Source organism: Perca fluviatilis, chromosome 4, assembly GCF_010015445.1.
Source record: "Perca fluviatilis chromosome 4, GENO_Pfluv_1.0, whole genome shotgun sequence".
NCBI lineage: Eukaryota > Metazoa > Chordata > Actinopteri > Perciformes > Percidae > Perca > Perca fluviatilis.
In genome coordinates, this window is record NC_053115.1 from 27863167 (window position 1) to 27879719 (window position 16553).

Sequence of the window (16553 nt, forward strand, 5' to 3'; positions counted from 1 at the left end):
TATTTTCACATTACGCCCAAACCACACCTAGCTACTTCAGACCAACCCATTTTAGATTTGCGTCGGGCGCAAGACTCATTCATCCCGCCGGTATAATAGCAACAGCGCCCGAGATCCGCCCACAAAGCTACTTGCGTTTTGCGTTTCACACTTGCGTTTCAGATCATTAAAATAGGGCCCTGTGTGTTTTTGTATGCACGTCATTCCCCAGTACTATTGCTCAAGAGTGTTTACAGCTGTCAGTCCAGTGAATCCAGAGCTTTGATTCAGTTTGCGAGGCTTCAGTCATGGTTCTGTTCCCCCTGATGCCCAGAAACCCCTGACAGCTGACAGGAACACAGTGGCTGAAGCAACAATGGCCAGTGACAGCTTAAATCTCACAGTGCCATTTCATAACATCGCTGTCGACAGACCCACAGGCACACATCGAAACAGCTGATTCTTAAGGTTTTGTCAAGAAAGTTATCATTCAGCCTTGTTTGTTGCATTCCACACTGTATAGCGTTCATCACGGTGAAAATCTCCACTCCCAAAGTAGATGGTTTTTAATTCGATACTAAATAAACAGAATACTTTACTGGGAACATAATGGTATCAAATGGGGGCTGATGAGGCGTTTGCAGTCCAGATAAGTGAGAAGTATGTCTGTGAAATGAAAAGGTTGACTGACTTGTAAATGAGAAACAAGCTCTTTTGGGATCTAGCATACCATAACATATATATTTGTTTTATTCTAGTGGCTAAAAAAATGCAAAAATAAATATTTCATAGCCACAATAGTTTACACTGCCACGTTGTACTGTTTTATGTATGACCATCAACTCAATTTTTTTATGTTTTGAATGGCCCAGAAGCTTGACAGCTGGCAGTGTCTTGAAATATTCTGGACCTATGACGCTGGATGTTATGTGCTTTGGACTTTGGGACAAACAAAGAATGACATCATACATGATGTCCAGTGGGGTGAACATTGTTTTTGTACTTGTGTCCCCTCAGCTGTTTGTGAATGACTTTGTTTTTCTTTCAGGACAATAGTTTTATTTTACAAGTTAGAAACTTTCTAATAACTAATAACTTTGTGATTGACCATGGAATTGACAAACAACAGATGCAGTGCTAGACGCAGGAATAGTTTTGTATCTGTGGGAGAGTAGGGTGTCCGCTGATTCATTGCGTTACTGCAGATAATCACTTCTATCTAGATGAGAGAATCACTTGACATGTGGCTCTGATGGATTTCACTCATATACGGTGGCACAGTATGAGCTGAAGCCTAATGGCTTTCCTTAACGGGAATGAGATCATGTCACTCTTAAGTTTAAAATATTACGGAGACATCAGAAAATAATAATGTCAAAGTTTATCTGACGGTCATTTACATCCGCTGGTGCTTTAACTTCAAAGTGGAAAGCAACAAGATGAACCAGATGGTGAGCGTTTCTATGCATATTCTCATTACATTTATCTGCAAGCAGAGTGGAAAACACATCCACCTCCCTAATGCCCACTTAGTTTTCTGCACAACCACCTATTTATCCTTCTAATCACAGCATTAAAAACCAACCACTTTGACAAGAGAGCTCTTTACTAACAAAACTGAACTCTAAACTGAAAATATAATTTCCACAGTAAAAACCTGTACAAGAAGTTATATAGTTTCACTTGTATCTAGTGCATTTTCACCTTTACTACTACTAATAATGTGATCTTAATAAAAATATTTTAAAGAAATGTGACAAATGCATCACAATACATTTTCACAAATTTAAGGGGGAGTCAATACAAATACACAAAAATTATGATTACATAGACATTTAAACTCAAACACAAAAAAACATGATGTCACTACATATCTGCCCTGTCAGGTGAAATATGTGTCTTTAAAATGTCTGCCTTGATATCTTAGGTTATTGCATTTTTGATTAATCTCTGGATTCAAAAAAGGGTTTAATTTCCCAAGGAAGTCAGCACTTTATTAAGCCAGGAGACTATGTAAATCTTTGTAAAAGCAATGTGGACATAGCTTTTACTCAACATTAAAAAAGGTAATGAAAATGTACTCATACTGAACCTATGTACCCCCACATCCTCTCCGTGTGGCTGGAGGCTCATGTAACTGTGAAAAGCTGATATTAAAGACTGCATGTCAGCAGTGTTTTGCACACTGACTGTGTAATCTAAGTGGACAGAATGTTTTTATTGTTGGACCAAGCAGGAAATAACACTACCCAGTGAGTGTGGACCATTGTGGGCTTTGACTACACTCAGAGAGCTTCTAAAACAATACTAACTCTGACTCACTCTTACTCAGCTTCAGCTGGTAAAATTGGCAGAAGGAATCCTCTCCACAGCCTTAAAAAGGCCAGTTATTCATGCAATAGTGATAGCAATGTTGCTGATTTTGGCAGTGTACCACGTAAACAGTATGGGTATAATGATACATAAATCAGTAGCGGTGTAACGATACGTAGATCTGGATCTGTAAGATGTACCTTTTATTTTAAAATGACCACGTTATATTTATTCTTTCTCTAAAAAGAGTAGTTTGGTGTTAATTTAAATGTCTGGAAGTGCACAGTAATACAATTGTCAAATCTTATTTTTGTTGCTTTTTGTATATATATAAATGTGACTGATTGTGTTAAATTAGCTTATGTATCGTCTCATATCGGTCGCAGGCCCCTGAATTGGATCGATTTTAAATGGCATCCTGACAGACTTTGTGATATCACTAAATATTGTATTGTCCAAAGAATCAGAATAATACCATTTAATGTATAAAAAAATGTGTGATTTACATCCCTAGCAGAGCTAGAACACAGTTTTGTTGGTGACACGGTGGGACATGTCAAACTGTTCTCAGGTATTCTGCCCTTTCATTTAAGGTTAGGTCATGAAAGGGTTGCGAGGGTCCTATACTAAAGTAGAAAACAATGTCAAGTTACAGTAATACTGTCTGGTGCTACTGTGATGATGTGGCCACAGGGATCGTCTTGAAACCATCCCTTCCACTGTGCCCTTGGCTAATAAAAAAACAGCCCCTGTCCTCCATCCCGCTTCCTGTGCCGGCGCGGGGCAAGCTGCCCAGAATCTCAAATGTCAGCGGATGGCTTAAGAAATGACAGCTGCCGCCGCATCTTGAATGTCCATCGCCACATTCCGAAAAGTGTTGAAAAGGACAAAATGACATTTGCAGCAGGGTTCTCTCAACATCCTCTTGTCTCCTCTCTCTGTGTTTCCACCATGCCACCCCTTTTTTCTGCCCTGCTGTGACCATGAATCTACATAGGATAGTAGTCTGCCTACAAAGCCAAACATCATGCTGTGTTTGGCATTCATCATTTATTGATGGGCTGTTCTTTAATTGCAGCAGGAGAGTGCTTGGCTTCTCTGCTCTCACACTGGCTGATCCATGGGGAATGCCCTCCTACTGAGGGCCCACATTTACTCAACGCCCTGGGAGCACCACTGTTGACTTATAATGGTTGTGACACACACAAAATAACCTGCAGGGTTATTCTTTCCCCTCATTTCTACAGCATTTCACTCTCTGCTTACACTTCTTCCATTCTTGCTCTAGCTGACAACATAGGTGGGTTAAAGCAGAAATGAAATAATTAACAACTGAATGGAAGCAGAGTAAAAGAGGGATTGGATTGGCAGGTGAGACTTATCAGGGGCCTCCTAACATAAATATACAGATAACTGTAACAAATCCAGTAAAGAGATGTGTAATGGGAAGGGAAATCCCATTTGAATTCAATAAGAAAACCATGGCCTATTTACCCACGTGTTATGCAATTAAACATAACTTTTCACTCATCAAAAGTTCTGTGGAGATTAGTGCTCTGAACCCTGCCTTGTAAATTTAAACTAATCCCTCCATGTGTTTTTTCCTGCAACCATGGTGCCCTTATTAACAACCACTCACACAACCCTATCTCCTTTCTCATCTAATCTGTATTTGGCATTGGATTAATTTGCCGCCATCTGCAGCTGCAGTTGGTTAATTTTAATTGTAAGAGGAAAGTGACTGAACTGTGATGGTCACTATTCTGTATAAAAATCTAACATTTTACTGTGATGGCAATTAAAGGACAATTCCAGCGCAAAATGAACAAACGTTCTAAGGGATCTGTTTTCATGCTAATCGAATGCATCTCTAGCTTTAAACAAGCTAACGCAAACCGGTGGTTAGCTGCTAATGCTAGCTTTCGGGGGAAGATGGTAAATCGCTATTTTATAATGCTAACAAGGCTCAAAATAGCACCACACTTCAACGGTAGCATAATGAGGGTCCCTACATATAAACCGAAGCATTGCGAACTTTGTAAATGTACAGACAGTTTATTAAAAAGAGAGATTATGAAGACAGTAGCGTTCATGTTTACATAAGGGCGCCATCTTGGAAAACAGTCTTGAGCAGTCGAATCACGATTGCTGTGTTTGAGCTATATTACTGGTTACTGGTTGCACGGCGTTCGTTGTTTGACGGCTCATGACTGTTTTCCAAGATGGCGCCCTCATGTAAACATGAAAGCTACTGTCTTTATAATCTATCTTTTCATCATTGCGTTAGCTTGTTTAAAGCTAGAGACGCATTCGATTAGCATGAAAACAGATCCCAGAGAACGTTTGACTCTGTACACATATGTTATTAACCCCTAGGTTAATTTTGCACCTGAATTGTCCTTTAAAGGGGTGATAGAATGATTATATAGGGTATTTCACACTGTTCCTTATGGTCTCCTAATGGGGTATGTAACATTGGTTGGGCTGAAAATGGCCTATATTTTATTGGCCCTTATGCATCCCTGTGTTTTGGCCCTATTTGTAACAAGAGCTTTTCTTCCAAATATGGTATGCTCATGAATATTTAGATGAGCTGCACGCTGATTGGTTGAGCGAATTGCCATATGCACACATTAGAGACGCGCGCTGATTGGTTGAGCGAATCACCATACACACACATTAGAGACGCGCGCTGACTGGTTGAGCAAATCCCCAATACATACACATTAGAGACACGACAGAATCTCATATTTCAGACACTGCAATGTTTCGTTACCAAATTCACTTCTGAGAGTTTTTTATGCGAGAAATCAACTATATAAAGCTCAAATATGGGCCGTTTTACGAAAATTGATGGCTAATTGCAAATTTGGTAAGACGTGTCGGACTTTAGGAGCTCCACACAGTCTGACGAGAAAGCGGCAGCCTGCTGGGCTCCATACCCAGGGCAAAGTCACCCTTTGTGGATACTGCACTACCGTGGCTCCGCGGCCGGCTGCCGGTATAAATATAATATATTAATAATATACGGTTTGAATTTCGTCATGCCACTTATATAACATCTACCCCAATGTCTTATAAAGCTAACCGTTGTGTCCGATTTGATTTTAAGGCATTTTTATGAACGTGAAGCGTCTTGTTAGGACGAGCAGCTAGCTAGCTATATGTCCCATTCAAAACAATGGGAAACGATTGCAGTTGGCTAGCTACACTTTCGGCATAACTATAGTATATTTACAGTTTGAATTTCGTCACGCCACTTATATCACAGCTACCCCAAGGTCTTACAAAGCTAACCGTTGTGTCCGATTTGAATTTAAGGTATTTTTATGAACTGAGGGGTCTTATTAGGAGGAGCAGCAAGCTAGTTATGTGTCCCATTGAATACAATGGGAAATGATTGCGGCTAGCTAGCTATACTTTCGGCATAACTATAGTATATACACAGTTTGAATTTCGTCACGGCATGAATATTACAGGTTCCCCAAGGTCTTACAAAGCTTACCTAACACGATATCGGATTTCAATTGAATGCATTTTTGTGAATGTCAGAGGTCTCGTTAGGAGGAGGCTAGCTAGCTCTCATTGATGGACTCCAGATTGTTTGTTTAAATAACTCAACACACATCCATTATAAGATTAACTGGAACCTGCGGGCTGCGGTAAGAGATTGCGGGCGTAACAAGCTCGCTGACCGCGCTCTCAGTCACTCACCGGCCGGCCGGTAGCAGGAAGAGGGGAGGGAGAACAGCGAGCTGCAGGCCCTGGAGCTCTGTCAGGGCAGCGGCGTTTGGTAGCCCAGTCACCCAGAAAAGGGTAAGTTTGCATGGGTATTGAGCACCGGGCCGCCGGCCGAGCTCAATCGAGCTCACAGCAGGCCGGGGTCTGTGATGGAGGACAGGCAGGGTGGCGATGTAACAACCCAGGCAGCACCGGCCGCTGAACTCCGACACACAGTCGGACAAAATTTGCAATTAGCCATCCATTTTCGTAAAACGGCCCATATTTGAGTTTTACATAGTTGATTTCTTGCATAAAAAAGTTTCCGAAGTGAATTTTGGAATGGAATAGCAGAGATCTGCGTGACCTAGATTCAGAAGACTACCTGATTTCAGGTCAGTTATGTAGCCTATGTAAATGTTGGGGCGTGACTGTTCTCTTAATACACCCATGGGCGTGACAAAGTTACAGGTCTTGGGAGGTTGACGTCAACTTCCAGCTGTTGAGATTCGCCCGTTTTCAGCGGCAGTTTCAAAATATGAGATTTTCATAGTAAAGGGGTGTCAATGGGATTTTGAGCTTCTATGTATGTCCTATTTACCCACCGAACTGTCGATATTCGACAACTATATATAGGGTAAAATCGGTTTTGCATTCTATCACCCCTTTAAGGGCATTTATAGTTTTATGGTGATACATGCCATGGTACATGTGAAAGGCCACATCTGTTTCCACTTGGTTTTAAAATGCGCGATTGGATCACAAGTGGACATAGGATATCTTATAAAATTACGGCGACTGGTCACGAGACCTTTAGGCCAACCGGTCATGTGACAGTTAAGTTTAGCCACAAAAAGGTGACTGTAAAACCGCGATCTGACAGTTAAGTTTAGGCTCCAAAATGACTAGATTTGATAAAAGTTTGTGGTTTGGGGTAAAACACTAAGTAGTACTTCTGGGACATGAACACCCATTTCCTCTGTGAAAGTATTGTGTTTACCTCTTAACTTCTTCCAGGACAAACACTACACTTCCCAGCTTGAAAGCCCTGTAGTTTGGGACACATCCCAACAGATTCTCATTTCAGCGCATAAAAAAACAATGCTTTTGGCACGCAAAAAGTCTCCTCAGTCATATGCCGCTCTGGATACCCCTCTGACGTCATTTTTCGACGTGCTTGGTTGGGACTCTTGCTGTCACTTTTTGAAATTTTGGGTCGGGACTGATTTGGCGTCATTTTTCAACGTGCAGGATAAAACCACTTAGGATTAGGAAAAGATCGTGGTTGGGGTTACAAAATGTATGTTTCAGTGACACACAGAACAAGAATAGGAAACAAACCCCGGTCTCCTGGTTGTTTTACTCAGCCACTACCCCCAACCTGCGTCTTTATGCGACCTAAGATTTTTGGTCATTACTGCTCGCTACCATTGTTGCTCTTAATACTAAGTCATCTTACAACATCACGTACCAGCTGCTGCTATGCCAGGTGCATCCCATACAGACACTAAATAGGGATTTCTGCATCGGTATCTGACGCTGAGAGCCACTGACCAAGCGTCAGTATTTGACGAGTTATTTTACGATTTATTTTACGATGAGTTTGACAAAGTGTTGCGTGATCGTCCATGGTTTTGCCCTATGGAAGGAGATGTGTACTCCCGCTGTACTAACACAACCGCAAATGCGACTTGGTGGACATATGTGCGGGGCCCTTTGACCTTCTCGCAGACATATCCAGTAACGAAATCTGAACCCAAGTGGTCAGCTGGAGACGCATGATAGACACAGGTGGTAACGGCAAAATGTCTCGGCTGTCCACTTGTGTTCAGCTTATTATATACACTAATCTTTGGTAGTAACAGTAACAGAAACATGTTGCCATTATTGTGATGGAATCTCACTTGCAAATCTGCATAATAATGCTGTACTGTATGTCAAGGGATTGTAACTGTTTTTGCACAGCTTTAGCCAAGAAATATATCAAGTAGATTCTGTAGAACCCGATGTATGTTGAGTATAGTCATGGAATATATATGACCATGTCATGGTTATATTAAAACTGCAGAAATCAAGGACATTTTTGTCTTTATTGGATTTCCTGTCTGTATCTATGAGCTGTCACACTGTCTAAAACCTACTCTCTGTTTCTTGGCGTCAAAGAAGACAAGATAAAAATTAAATTAAAAAAAATATATTCATATTTTTATGCGATTGCAATGTAAACCATGATTTGATTTTAAGTAATAAATCATGCAGCAACAAAGAGCGTGGCTCCACTGATTGAGGACACATCAGTAGGGTAAACCTGGATTAATGCTCTCTCCAATGACAAGGTCACTAAACCCTCAAGCACTGGTTTGTTCCCCCCTCATGTTACATTTATACTACTTTTAACACTTCAGTGACGTGCCATTGCTTCAAAGACTAGAATATCAATTTGTCCAAGCAGCTGTTGAAAAAGCAAAACTCTGTCTGTTCCTGTTGTGGACACTCAACATACAATTATTTTCTCCAGGCTTTCAAGGTTGGTAGAGAACAAACTGAAGGAAAACAAGTGTAGTGGTGTGGGCAGTAAGCTTTGCACCCTGTTGGCTCTTGAACGCACCTCAATTAGACCAAATTAGCTCCACCCAGACCAAACCCCCTCGTTAGCGGAGCTTATATAAAGCACCTGTATCATCATGGCTGCCTCTTAGCTTTGTTGCTGCCTGTTGGTTGCCACATGGGACCATCTCTTTGACTTTTAGGTAGGTAATTGAGTTAAGTCTGTTTATGCTTTCAAGGTGTTTTCAAATATAACTTTTTCACAGCTGACATGTCATAGTAGGAAAAGCACAGGTGTATTCAAAACTAGTGATGGCGAACTGAAGCTTTCTGAACCAGTGAAGCTTTCAATCCGATCGAAAAAAGGTTCAATACTCGAAGCTTCAGAACTCTATGAAGACATCTAGGGGTGAAAGGAAGAATGGCACTGTGTCACAAACTGTTTCACAGATGCTCCTGGGACGCGTTATGTCCCAGTGTATTGTTTGTTAATTGTATAAATAAAAATATGAGATCATGACAAAAATAAAACAGTTTCACAGATATTAGGCATGAATGTCTACATTTTGAGTATGAATTCATGAATAAATAATGACATAAAGAAGTTAATGCAGAACAGACATTGTACACACGTTTCTGTGATTATATTAACATGAATTAAAACTCTTAACTCAGAAACTCTTGTAAACCCAAAAATACTAATAAAAAATCATTAAAATCATGAACTCAAGTGATGACTGGAGCTGGCTGCAGGATGACTCAATTAAAAACCACCATGAACAGTTTTTAATGTTCAATCAGACTATAACTACTCCAGAGTCTGCTCTTGAGACTTTGCTCTAATATTCGGGACACCAGAATTCGGGACATCTGCTTGGATTTCGGAACTGTCCCGAATTTTTCAGGACGTCTGGTCACCATATTTGGAACAGTGATGGTGCTTGTGGACAATAACAGTGCTCGTGGACAGGTCAGGGGGATATTATTGTGCTTGGTGACAAATATGTGTGGGAATAGACATCAAATGTCATTTTTATTCAGAAATATGATTATTTCCACTGTTCAAGGGCTGAGCCTATTTCTTTTCTTACCTGCAATAAACTCTCTACTCACTATAAACTTTCTATGAACTCTACTCGCTATAATAATCTCTATAATAATCTCTCTATATTCACTAACTCTCCTGACTCTCCTACTGCAACAACCCACAAATACGCGCCCTGTGTCGCACTATTTTTAAAGCTTTGAATTCAACTTCGAAGCGGTCACGTGGGTGTGTGTGAAACAAAGCTTCAGACGTCACTGGTCACGTGATTATCTCAAAACGAATCAAGCTCCGATACAAAGCTTCATTCCAAATTGGTTCATTTCTTCGATACATGCCTCGAAGCAGGAGGTTCACGGGCAACATCACTATTCAAAACCAGTAATGATGGCTGCATTCCACTTAGGAGAGGCCCTGGTATTGTGCATGCTGACTCACTGAAATAGCTTACTGGGACACTTGATGGAATTGAGCCATCGTTAAGGTTATCAATTTCAGCTGTGCTTTTCCTACTGTGACAAGTCAAAATGTCTGCTGTGAAAAAGGTCCATACTGAGTTGAATATTTTGCCTGACTGTTGTCTGCCTGGGCCTGGATTCCAAGCTCCCCTGCCTGGAGTGGTGTGATGAACTCTCCCTTAGCCTACTGAGTACATTTGAGTGAAGGTATGAGTAACTTAAAGCAGCAAGTCTGGTATTATCACTACCTGAGCTAAAGGTTATCACACATTGATCACTGCTTTTAAACAAACAATCAAAGCCATAGCCAGGATAAGACATGTCCACACAGTGATACCACAACGTGGTGGGTCATATCCATATAACCCCTGTAAATTTGATCGGTAAATCCGATTAATAAAGTCTACCCCAGAAGAATGACATTGCTGCTGCTTTGTCAGCTGTGTCCCAGGTGAAAGTCAGTGGAAAAAAAATATTAATGAGGCATATGTAGTTTTAACACCCACCATGATCAACCATGCATGGAAGCACAATTGATTAGCACTTTGATAAACATACCGAAAACCAAGCAAAGTCAAAGTAATTTGGGCTCTGGCCAAAAATCCACAAAACAACCTATATTAATATTCAAAGACAGAACTAAAACACTAAAATCCTGTTTTTAAATAATGACCATTTTAAAATAAAAAGTAGGCCTACTCATTCTTTAAACAATACTTCCTACCAGTGAGCTCACAAGAAAAATGACAATGTTTGTTCACTTTAGCCAAACAGGAAAAACTCAGGAGGTTGGGTATACAAAGCATCTGATTTTGGTACTCGAGGTTGCATCCTATCTCTTCCAATGCTCAACGTTGGTTTCTTTTAAACCATTCCAGCCATCTAACCATGACCATTTATTTGGGATTTTGTGAAAAAAGTTGGCTAAACCATAATTATTGGGGGGAAGCAGTAGCTCCGTCCGTGGGGACTTGGCTTGGTACCTGTATGGATCAAGTAGTGTGGACTGACAGCAGGAGAAGATGCCAGATTGCCTCCTGCTCACTGCCGTGTTGCCCTTGAGCAAGGCACCTAACCCTCAAACTTCTCCAGGGATGCTTTATTATGGCTGACCAGAGATGGGGACTCAAATCTGAGACTCGGACTTGAGTCGCACTTAAGTCGCACAAACAGCTGATTTCAGACTTAACTCGGACTCCAGCTTTGAGACTCGTCAACCTGCTTTATTATTATTGCTTTTTAAATCTAATTTGATTAATGTGTTTCTATTTTCTTTTATTGGTGCATATACGTTGGGGAAACGCAGGACTAGCTGCATGTCCCTTGCCCTTTGCCGTAATATGCAATGTAACGCATGCGCAATGCCTGTGTGCGCGCACATTAAAAAATGCATTGACGATGGTAACACCAAGTCCTCCCGCAGTTGTGCCTTTTGTCATTAGTTTTGCTTTCAATAACTTCGTAAACACTGGCAGTAAGCGAACAGCTACATGCAAGGTGTGTGGCACCAAGATAAATGATGCCGGATCAACAACGTCGAACTTCATCAGGCATCTCAAAACGCACCCAGATAGGTCAGTCCCTTGCTAATGTGAAAGAGACGTTACATTTAGCATATATCGTCACAGGTAACAAGCTAACCATCGCAAAGTCTTTAGTATTACTTTATCTATTTCCCCCACAGCATACTACACATGTCAGTTTTATGCAGATTTTATTAGTGGCAAGCAAAATAATTTCCCATGTCCATCTACAGGTTTACAGAATTCACCAATGCTAAAAAAGGTACTATTGGAAAGGGACAGAGCAGTATTGAGTCATTCATTATTCAGCCAAGAGGTGTGCAACTGTACCATCAGGGACATCCTAGGCAGAAGGCCATCAGTGAATCAATAATTAATGAACTCATCATTTCATGCAAGCTGCCACTGTCATTGATTGACCAGCCCAGCTTCAGAAAGTTTTTGTCAGTGGTAGATGAAAAATATTGTCCAGTAAGTCGGAGCGCCGTAACAAGAAGACTGATTGATCTTGCAACAGACAAAGAGGCCAAGATCAAATCAAAATTAGAGAAAACAGACATTGGGTCTGTTACTGTGGACATCTGGACTGACAGGACCATGCGTGGCTTTTTAGGAATTACTGCCCACTTCATGGAGCTAGACAGAAGCAACCCAAGACTCCAGTCAGTTCTATTAAGCTGTAAAAGATTCACAGGGTCTCACCCTGGTGAGAGGATTAGTGGAAAAAGTTGAGGAAGTATGTGATAACTTCAACATAAAGCACAAATTAGATTACATTATCTCTGACAATGCTTTGAACGTGAAGAAAGCCTTTACCGTTTGTTTTCTCTCTGCTACAAGTAGCGAAGATGATGACCTGGAAAATGGCGACCTGTGGGAGGACGCAAATGAGGATAACCAGAATGATGTGGAATTCATCCACAGCAGCTGCAGGCAAAAATGACTTCAGTGCTTTGCACATTGACTGCAGCTCGTTGTGCGAGATGGACTTAAAGATATACAAGTTCTGAACAGTGCAATGGCAAAGGTGACAATATTTGACAGCACTCTGCGCCTTGTTGAAACAGTCACTGACTTGGATCTTCAAAGCCTGAATACACTCCTGGACACCCAAGGGCATAAAGATATGTGTTTATCAGCCAGAGAATGGGGTCAGCTGAAAGAACTTGTGGAAATGTTGGCCCCATTTCTTCAAGCAATGGACCTCACTCAAGGGAAGAAAGTTGTGACCCTTAGAGCAGCCCTCACTTGTGTACTGTCACTTAACTGCCATCTCATCAGGATGTTGATTTTGAATGACGCGGCAGTAGAGCTTCCATTTGGGGACATTGTCTACTTGATGTCAACATTACTCGATCCATCATTCTGCCTCTTTTGGCTAGAGCAAGATGTCCAAGCACCAGATGAAGTGAAGAGTGAAGTCAAGGAGATGATGATAGGTAGGTGTACCCACCATTTCCAAACACAAACTATCACACACATCACATTATACATATTAAAAATGCCAATTATGTTGTATATTGTCTTTCTAGATTGATTCACAACATTGACACTGTGTATATCAGTCCCATGATGCTGTAACTAAACATGTTTTTTGATAAACTTACAGACCTGGTCTTGGCTGAGGCTCGGAAACTGAATGTACCTGAAAGCAGCAGTGGAGACAATGATCAGGAGGAGTCACCACCTGCTAAAACTCCACGTCTTTTCTCTGGCTACCGGAAGAAAAGCACCAAGAAAAGTGTGGATCATGGCTCATCTGTCCAGGCTGAGGTCATCGGCTATATCCAGGTAGCATCTGATGAAGATGAAGTGGACAGTCTTGAGTTCTGGAAAAGACAGTCCGATGCATTCCCGTGACTCTATCTTGTGGCTATGAGAGTGCTTGCTGTCCCGGCTACCGGTGCACCAGTGGAGAGGGTGTTCAGCCATGGAGGGCTTATCATGCGTCCTCACCATGCCAGGCCTTCGGCAAAGACACTGTTACACTTGGTCTTTTTGAAATGTAACCAGTCTGTTGTTTAAAGACTTCCCAGGATTTAAAGCCACTAAAGTCTGTTGCCAGAAAGGTCATCTGGCCCATATCCAGAGTTTTGTGAGCTAATTTCGAAGATAAAATGGTCTTCTTATTTCAGTATGTGGTAATTGTTTGATTAAAATTTTTCTTGTTGTTAAATAGCAATACGGAAAGTATCCGTTCTCACATGTTTGCAGCATGGTTGGTGTATTGACTTTCAATACAGATGTTTCCCTCAAACTTTGAACACTGAAAAATGTAATGCATGATGATGTTTTACAGCCAGTTGGTAACACAGACAAACGTGTATTCTGTAATGCAGATACCAAAATGTTGAAAAATACAGTTATGAAATTGAAACGGAGTTCTTAATTCGTGTTTCTTCAGACTGCATTGCAGTAGACCCTATAGTGTTATCCTACAACTGATTTTGATACTGTATGGATGGTAGCCACAGGACATGCTTTGAATTCATAAGATTTAACAATACAGTGTTAGGAACAGATCAGATGGCCAGAGACTTGAGACATGACTTGGACTCGTGGCAAAAGACTTGAGACTTGAACTTGCCCCTCAAAGACTTGAGACTCGACTTGGACTTCCAAAAAATGACTTGTGAACATTGCTGTGGCTGACCCTGTGCTACTCATTAAAAAAATGCATGTGAGTTCTGTGTGAAACGAGAGTAGCCATTTCCGCCTGTGGCAGTGCTCTAGTTGCATTTCAATGTGAGGCATCTCCATTTTAAGTATCTCTAAGTCCATTTCATCTGAGCTGCTTAGCAGTTAATCAGCTGACAGAAACAGGGCAGAGGAAATGTGTAGAATATGTACTTTTTTTTTTCTTTCTAAGAAAAGCTTTTCTGTCTGTTCTGTCCTTGCAACTGCAAGGTAAAAATACAACAATGAAAAAAACCTCTACTACATCTGTGACTAATATTGGTTCAAGCATTAGTCAGCTCTACAATGACAACAGGACCTGAACAAATCTCAGAACTGTAAACATTGCATGCCCACCTTCATGTCCCTTATTTCATTTAGGAGTCAGGTATTATAAAATCAATGATCGACATTGTTGTGTAGTGTAACAGTTTTGTCTACACTTTAACATGCCTCAGGTGAAGTAGGATGTAGGATGGACATTTCATCCTATAGCGTTGTAAGGGCAGAAACATGGCCCATGCAAGTACGCAAATGCAAATGACAATGACAATGCCTGGTCCAGCTTGCACAAACGCGCCCCGGTGAACATTTTTTTATTTTGTTTTTATTTTATTTTACCTTTATTTAACCACGAAAGTCCCATTGAGATTAAAAACCTCTTTTTCAAGGGAGTCCTGGCCAAGAAGCAGCAGCAAAAAAAAGAGTTACAAACATACTATACAATTACATACACATTATGAAAAACAGTTACAAAGGATCGACTCAAGTGTTCTCAATCTGGACTTAAAAGCGTTCAATGAAAGTAATTCAGTCAATTTCCAGTCTTTTTGCAATATGTTCCGTGTGGGGGCTGAGTAAACAAAAGCCCTTTTTCCCAGTTCTGTATGGGCAAGTGGAACAGCGAGCAACAAAAGATAATTCGAACGCAAACAATGAGAGCCAACACTCCTCCGTGAGATTAAGTTACGGATGTAGGATGGCAATAGACCAAGCATGGCCTTATAAATGAAAGTTTACCAGTGACCCAGCCTCCTGGAGGACAAAGAAGGCCATCCCACTCGAGAACTGTATTCTCGAGTGGGATACAGTTCAACATACTCAATGTGCTCTCATACACACTGGTGGAGGTAACAAACGTCAGTCTACAGGGGGGCGATATAGACCTAATCAGTGTTTCCATGACCACAGTAGTAAACAAACATGGAGTCTGTGGAGGAATGTGTACGGCTGCACAGTACTTACTTCACAGAAGGCAGAATGTTTTTTTATTTTTTTACCCATCCCCAGCCACTCCCGCCCGCTCTAACTGGACTTCCTCGGCCTTAAGGCTGCTGCTACTACTACTACTACTACTACTACTGTCCTTCCCTGAAAAACGACTCTAGAGATTGTTTGTACAGGCAGTACCACGCTAGTGGCCGTAGTACTTATGACGGGAGCGAAACAGGAAGTAAGGTGACGAAGTATGTGAGCGCCAAACTCCATGTAAGGAGGGAACTTGTCGTGTTTAATGGGTCAATCAAACACAGGACTCTTACCCATGAGGCCGGAGTTCGTGTCCTGTTTGAAAATAAAAGTAATGGTATTTTTTTATTTTTTTTACTTTACTCAACTAAGCCACATTCTGTCAGGTGTGTCATTACGCCATGTCAATATGCACAGAAGTAAAGTAACATAACGAATGTATGCTACTACTGATATTAACCCAAACCACAATCTTTTTCTTAAATTAACCAAGTAGTTTTGGTTCCTGAACCTAACCAAACTGCAACCGTATCACAACGTTAATGTCAACTTTAAAACTGCAATCGTTGCGTTATTCTGTATATTGTACAAGATTAATAGTGTAAGGCAATGTTTACAGCATAGGAGAGAAGCAACAGAGGTTTGTGTTTTTAATATATTTCTCAGAGCAGTATGAACAATCATGTCAATCATGTCAATGAAACCATCGTTTACACGCAGCTGTTCCAGGTGTAGCTAGTCTGTGTTACAACTCCATTACGTGAGTTGTCTGCCAGGGAAATCACGACACATATGATTACATTTATGTTACAAGGTAGACTATCCTTTTCCATCATTGACGTGAAGAAAAGTATCCTAGATGTCGTTCTAGCATTATGCACAACCATGCTATAGTTAGCCAAGCAACTATAAAACTTTGAAATTCAACAAATTACCTTTTGAGAAGAAAGCAGGCAACTTTGGCGTCCCTTTTTAAAATCCTTGCTCCTTATGAGCTCTTTCCATCATGGAAAAGCCACTCCAATATTAACTTTGGTCTTGTTG

The 16553-nt window shown here is 41.0% G+C and overlaps 1 protein-coding gene across 1 annotated transcript; it reads left to right on the top strand.

The window, feature by feature from the left end:
* The first annotated feature begins 12375 nt into the window (after positions 1-12375).
* Positions 12376-13445, top strand: LOC120556812. Its single transcript, XM_039796540.1, has 2 exons — positions 12376-13024; positions 13195-13445. Exons 1-2 carry the CDS (start codon positions 12604-12606, stop codon positions 13443-13445), a joined length of 672 nt encoding a protein of 223 aa, XP_039652474.1. The 5' UTR covers positions 12376-12603.
* The last annotated feature ends 3108 nt before the right edge of the window (positions 13446-16553 follow it).